This window comes from Pseudochaenichthys georgianus, unplaced genomic scaffold, assembly GCF_902827115.2.
Source record: "Pseudochaenichthys georgianus unplaced genomic scaffold, fPseGeo1.2 scaffold_1147_arrow_ctg1, whole genome shotgun sequence".
Classification (NCBI taxonomy): Eukaryota; Metazoa; Chordata; class Actinopteri; order Perciformes; family Channichthyidae; genus Pseudochaenichthys; species Pseudochaenichthys georgianus.
The window spans coordinates 34,443-41,569 of record NW_027262093.1 but is presented as its reverse complement, the minus strand read 5'-3'; the positions used below and the strand labels follow the sequence as shown (position 1 = coordinate 41,569).

General features: G+C 40.2%; 1 protein-coding gene and 1 long non-coding RNA gene across 2 annotated transcripts; one reads left to right on the top strand and one right to left on the bottom strand.

Moving 5' to 3' along the window:
• The first annotated feature begins 645 nt into the window (after nucleotides 1-645).
• On the top strand, nucleotides 646-3,995 carry LOC139433186 (THAP domain-containing protein 3-like). The gene is made up of 4 exons (XM_071202087.1): nucleotides 646-765; nucleotides 1,547-1,679; nucleotides 2,503-2,582; nucleotides 2,926-3,995. Exons 1-4 carry the CDS (start codon nucleotides 701-703, stop codon nucleotides 2,987-2,989), a joined length of 342 nt encoding a protein of 113 aa, XP_071058188.1. The 5' UTR covers nucleotides 646-700; the 3' UTR covers nucleotides 2,990-3,995.
• Nucleotides 3,996-4,195: 200 nt separating this feature from the next.
• On the bottom strand, nucleotides 4,196-6,484 carry LOC139433185 (uncharacterized). Its single transcript, XR_011642752.1, has 3 exons — nucleotides 5,715-6,484; nucleotides 5,425-5,475; nucleotides 4,196-5,107 (listed from the first exon to the last, which is right to left on the bottom strand). It is a non-coding gene; the product is annotated as an uncharacterized lncRNA (long non-coding RNA).
• Between the last annotated feature and the right edge of the window lie 643 nt (nucleotides 6,485-7,127).

The window sequence follows — 7,127 nt, the reverse complement described above, 5'->3', positions numbered from 1 at the left end:
TTAATATCTAAAAACTCAATATTTCAATTCAAACAAACGACTTAAATATAAAAATACCGAATATATAAAAATGCAAACCTAATATTTAAAAAGTGAACAAAAACTGACTGAAAGTAAAATGAAATAAAAAATTCACAACTATTATTAACGCTGCGACACACACTCAAAAGTAATCTTATCGCTACTCCACGTAGTGAAGCTCGGGCTACCTCCGGTCAGGTTGAAGGAGTTGTTGGGTCCAAACCAAGCGGCAAACTCTGGGGAACAGCCGGGAAGCCAATACGGAAGTGCCACACACTGCAGTTCATATATTGGCCGATAGGCGATGGCTGCAGAAAGGAGCAATTTCCATAGACCCCCATGTTAAAATGCCCAACTTTACAGCAGAAAAAAACATGTTTCTGTCCCTGGCTCCATACATTTTTATTATCGATATAGTTAGATTCCACCTTCGTGATTATGGATCTGTGAGTGAATTGTTTTCTAAAGCGACCCTTTTATTTATATTAGGTCTTAAAGTTTTTGCATTAATTAGGGCGTGGTCACGTTGATGGACACGTACATGCCTCACTGTCAGCTAACAGCAACTTGTCCACTCTGCTAGGCTACAACCATAGAGGCTACAACGTTAGTTAGTCATAGTACTGTACTTGACCCTTTAGCTTTAGCCGTGTTCGTGGTGATATACCAGACAATTAAGATGTCGTGCTGTGCGCTTGAATGTACTAACAGAACTTCCAAGAAGTCTACTCTCAGCTTTTTTCGGTGAGTAAAATGATAATATTATACATGTTAACCCCGTTAGCAGGTGTTTGTGTGCTTGTTAGCTTAGCTTGTTATGCAGCTTATTAGCCAGCTAAGGACGTACCCCTTTATACATGTGTATATATATATACAGTTTAGTTTATGATTCAGCCTTGGGTAAGACTTTTATAGTCTATGGCTATGACACCCATAATGCTAAATGGGAGCAAATGTTAATAGAGGACCCAATTATCCCAGTGGTGGCCGCCGGAGTCCGCCGCCGAAGCTAACCGGAGCCGTAGCTAGCCCTTTGCGGCTCCGTTAGCTTCGGCCAGCGGCGGAGCCCGGCGTTATAACTGGAGATCAAGGAATGCAGCGAAACGCGGACTTGGTTCGCCTGCAGCCCGCTATAGTATTAGCTAAAGAAATGATGTTGAACAAGGCTTATTAAGCTGAACATCGCCACAATTGTTCTGCTATGTATCGGTACTTATTTTATTTTCTTAACGTGTGAATGACAAGCATTAAGAATAACAACAAATAGCTATTTATCTTGCATATTGTCTCGTTTGATTATGAATGTAACGCTTATATAGTGGAACTGCACTGTTTTATCAAAACCAAAGTGCCACGCAGTAACTTGGCAGGCATGTATTTCAGCAGGAAATGTGCAACCTAGATTACATTTACCAACACAGACTATATAGGAATATCTGTAAAAGTTGTTCATGCGTTATTAAGTGAATATGGCATTAACCCTCCTGTTGTCTTTGGGTCGGTTTTCATGTATTTTTGAATAAAGGTTTCCTTTCGGTGATCCAGACAGGCTGGACCAGTGGGTGCTGAACATCCGGAGGAATACATGGACCCCCAACGTTTCTTCTCGCCTGTGCAGTGCACACTTTGAGAGTCATCCCTTCAGCACGGACTCATGGGTACAGATCCTTTTAAAAAATAATAATAACTTGGTTCCATTTGTGAGTGTAAATTGTTGTTACTAATTAAATACATGTTATACATCATACAATGCTAAATAATTGCTATGGCACAGCTTGCACATCAGTGATGAGTAATGTTCTTTTGATTAAAGGCCAAATTAAGATTTTGCCAGTTAAGTATAGAAACATAAAAATCGAATTTTTTTTGCAAACCATCACATTTCTCTTCAATGTATGCAAAGACTCTTTATCATAGATAGAGAATTGCCATTTCCCCCACATACTCTATGTTAAAAACAGATGAATTATATTACCTTTTTTACGTTATTTTAATAGCAACATTCATTCATCTGTTGTCATCTTATAACTTATTTATCTTAACAGCTATCACTGTAAAAAAAAAAATGATTTAATTTTACTATACAATATTTATCTTTACATTCTGTTCTTGCATATGTCTTATTATATTTACGTGTATATAGATTTCTGCCTGCCCTAATTTATTATTCTTAATTTAATTTTGAATTTATTTTATTGTTTTATGTCTTATATAACTGTTGCATTGTTGGAGGAGCTCGGGACAGATGATTTGCATTGCCATTCCTACACTGTAGCCTATGTGCTATGACATCAATCCTTTGAATCTGAATCTTGGAAACACGTAATTGTTGAAAAGATTAACTGAATAGTTAACATGTTGGCCCTCTATTGTCTTTTATAATGCACTCTTACATTTAAAACAACATTATTCAAAAGAAAGTTGAATATCTACAGACCTCAAAAAGTTATTTTATGTGTTTTTGTTTATTATTTTTATTAGGGAAGGAGATGCCTGAAAAACACTGCAGTGCCCACCATTTTCTATTTCACCAAAGAACAACAGTCTGGAAGGAGAAGCAGGTGAGTAACAATGACGAGGTCAGTGACACTCCTAGTTCGACTGTTAACAGCAAGGAGGAGGAGGTTGCAGATGTCGACCATGGTAGTGGTGAAAACAGTCTTGCTGCTGATCAGAGCAATATCATTATGATACAAGGCACGCCTGAAGAAGCCTTTGTTGTTCCACATGTGGAGCGTAATGACATTCCAACAGCCAATGCTTGTGAGGATGTTGGTTTGGGGAGCAGCAGCCAACACACAGACTCCGCCTCTGTTCACTCTTACACTTGGGCTTTAAACCAAGACGGGTCATACTGAATAGTTTGTGCACACATTTCTAACATGTGATCTTTCTTTCATGTAGGACGCTTGAGGGAAGTTGCAACGCCTCGGCCAATGGGATGTCTTCTCCACGTGAAAGACATTGAAGGCATCATTTATAACTTGAGACCATTTTCCAAAAGTGATGACTTGTATTGGCTTAGGCAGTAATGGATTACATCGAACACGAATCAAGATCGTATAGAGAAAAAGGGAAGTGTAATCCTTAGTTACATAGGAAAAGATGTAATCGCATTAGTTTGACTTTTCTAATAATAGGGAAACTCAGGATTACAATCTTATTCAAAACCTAAAAAGAGCAGATAGTGCTTGTTGTAAAATGATCAAATGGTATCTCTTCTCTGAAGCCGTACTGTTCTGTAGGATAATACTTTCATTGTGAATCCGACACCTACTGCCTGAATCTGCTTTATGGTATTATATTATACATTTCAGTAAACACATCATATTAATATTTCTTCTCTCCTGTGTTTATTTGCATTGCATTTGATATTGAGGTAATCCAAAAGAAAAATAAAGTTATCAGGTTACATTACTTTTATATCTTGATACTCACATGAAGTTACTGGTTGTGTTTTTGGCAAGTAGCCCTCCCAACCCTGTACATAAGTTATATCATTTTAATTACTGATACAGTTGTTGCACATCTTTAATTTATGTTCTAGTGTACTTAAGTCATAAAATGATTCGAAACCTTTACTTTTCATAAAATGCAAGATGTAACTTTCAATGTGAAATAGATCTGATTAAATAAAGAGTAAAAGCACAATCTTAAATGTTGACAGTTATCATTTTCCTATGCTTATTGTTAATGTAGTGGTGTTATAAACAAAATGTTGTCGTAAAGGAAATTAAGATGTTTTTTATTTGTTGACAAAAGATTTAAAGTTGATGCTCACAACATGTGGGAACATTTATGGAGAAAAATGTTTCTATTGTAAAACAAATATTTATCTGCATACTGAACAATTTAGAAACTCTCTCAAAGGTATTATCTTCTGTGACGTTGCGACCCTGTAGGGATTGTGGGTATTGCACTTCATAATTACATTCTATGGTAGGCTTATGACATTGATGCCAACATACATGGGACTAGGGGAGACCTTCCTGTTGTTTGCATTGTCATGATAAATGACAGCGTAGTATTCATTGTCAAGATTTTGTGTTTTTAAACTTGGGACTCTTTTCAGACTGCTCCGGCTTGGGAAAAGATTTGAGCCTTAATGTGTAATGTTTTCTGTATTGTATGGTAAGCTTATCCTTTCATTTGATAGTCCCATTTGGATGTGATAGCTAACATTTTCAGTAAGCAGTAGACAAAAGAAGTGAAAATATGAATGTAATTTATTTTCAATATTTACATAAATACAGAATTATTTTAACAAATAAAATAACAAAAAACATCATAACAAATACAAAATAAAAGGTTTGACAGACAGCCATGCCCAGCATGGGCCTGGAGAGCTGCAGAGTCCATTGGGGGAAGAGGGGGGGTGGGATGTGGGGAAGAGGAAGAGCAGCCATGTTAACAGTGTTATGGCTACAGATGTAATGTCTAACTCAACATTAGCCATGACAGTCTGGGCTTAGCAAGGGCCTTAGAATACATACTCTAAAGGCCAAATCCAAAGACAGTGATACTGACATTTTAGCAGTTCACAGTCTTTGGAGGTGGTCTTTCAGGCAATTGGCTAGTGACTTAAAAAATATATCATTTCTCCAAGGGGTGAAATTAACTCCATCTCGCAAAAACAGCCCAGGACTGTCATGTCTAATGTTGGAGTGGTCAACAATGGCACCATTTAGGCTATGAACAAAAGTAGCCATAACACTGTTAACAAACTTCCGGGCCTTGTCAATTTTGACAGGATTTGCACCAGCCCTCCACCGGCGCCTCTGGGAGAGCATGATCTTCATGCCAGGGTGCCGATGGTGAAGCTGGTGCAGGTCCTCCTTCATCTGGTTCAGCAACTGAACACTGGGCACATCCCCCAAGTGATTGCCGCCACAGTGGATGAGGAGGACATCCGGGACTGCTCTTCCTCGCAGGGAGTAGGAAAAGAAAGGGAGGACACCTCTCCAGCGCAGTCCACCCCAACCGAACCAGCACACCCTCAGGTCGAGGCCAAGGTTGCTGCCGATGGTCTCTGTAGCTCTCTGGGCTCCACGCCGGACATAGCTGTCTCCGATTATCCATACAGTCACTATGGGAGGAAAATAAATGAGAGCAACAAATGCTTCAGATCATGCGGAATATCAAATCAATTATAAAGGGTTGCTCATTTTGTTCCTTTGACAATAACATGCAAAATAACTATGAAATCACACCTGTATGGTTAAAAGTAACAAGAGAGCAAAACCTCAAAAAACAGATTAACAGCAAACAGTTTATATATATATATATATTTATATACTGTGTGCTGTTTATCTACAATTGTGCACACATGTATATGTATAGTATGTTTGTGTGTAATGTCAACCATCTGAAGTCATGTAAAGTAAGCCAGGACCATCAACTTACAGGTTGTGCAGTTTGGCGTGGAGGAGGTTGCAATCTTCTTTTTGCTTAATGCTGAAATAAATGTAAAAGAATTAATCAATATAAAAGCACCTTTCTTTTTCTACAGTCATATTTCATTAATCACATTTAATTCACGCAACACTAGCCATATCTCTGCTAGTTTACAAAGTTTAGTTAAATGACATTTATATTTGAAAAACGGTGAAGCACTTAAAAAACAATTGTATTGTGTAGGTTCAAGAACATTTAAATCAAAAGGACAAGTTTTGTAAAGTTACAGGGTATCTTACCTTCAGAATATGCCGGGAACGAGGAGCAGTGACCGCAAGCTGGGTTGTTAGCATAGGTTGTTAGCTTATTACTGAGAGCATGTTAGCTTAGCTTCTTAGCCTGAGCTAGGTCTGGAACGTCACGCTCGGTGGCAGCAGGTCCCGCCCTGTCCCGCCTCGGCTCCGCCTCAGCACCGCCTCTTTGCCCTTATTTGGAGCAGGCGGGAGAAGGCGGGAGTTAGACTCTGGCGTCACTGTCGAGCCGTTAGTGGCCGACTCCGCCTACTAAGGGCTTCACGGCAACTCTGCAGAATCCTATGGGTGACGTCACGGACCCTACGTCCATTTATATATACAGTCTATGGTCCAAACGCAGAGAAGGAGTTGGCAGAGTGGAAGTTCGGACTGCTGGCTGTTTCCAGAGGACTCCATAATCCAGAGCTGTGGGAGGAATAAGAACATATATCAATATTAAATCAGGGTTACTTCTTGATTCTCCGTCTCCAAGTGGTGTGGCTGACATTAAAGCACAGAGGGTGTTTCTCAATGTCGAGGAAGGCTGCTCCAGAGCAACTATTTCAAGGATGCTACGTCATCGAGTGCCGCCGAAGGGCTATTCCAATGTCCAGGACGCTTGGAATTCTACCGTCCTTCGTTGCGGGAAATTTCGAGGCTGCAGATGGGTAGACTCCGCGGTCTGAAAATCCCCACAATGCTTTGCGCACGGACCAATTTCCCCAAATCTGTGGCGGAAAATGTAAGGCGGGGCCTCATATGACGCGCACCTGCACACTTGCTAGCCTGTTCCACTCTTCGTTTTCCGATTGAGAAACACCCACAGGCCGTTTCTCAATCGCGAGGATGCTTGCTTGGTAGCACATGTCTTCCGAGTCACTTGCTTCAGAAGCTAAGATTAAAATACGATTAATTGAGCAGCCATAATCTACACTGTAGCTGATGTGCACGTGACAATAAAGCCTTGAATCTGGAAAATAAAAATGGGATTTCAATTTAGAAATCAAAAGGAGTGCCTTGTAGTTTTGTAGTTTGGATTTTAGCAGCAGGGTTAGGGTCTTTAGATCCGATCGATTCCCTCACAAAGCCGTGACGCTGAAACGTGTTGGAATGACTTTGCCATTAAAATAAAAGGGATTTTCCAGTTTAGAAATGAAAAAGAGAGTGCCTCGTAGTTTCTGGGTGATTTTTGAGGGACAGTTTCTCTCGTGGACTTACGGACGCTGTTTTTGGACAGCGGGACGTCCCACTCTGGAGCAGCGAACTCCTTCTCCCCCTCGGAGCTGCTGCTGTGTCCCAGCTCTCCCACGGGGACGCTGGATAACAGTTTGGCCAAAAGAGACGGGCGTCCTTCCTCCAACTTCCCATCGACTGCAGAAACAAACATGTTTTTCGTCATCATTCAATAACATGAAGATG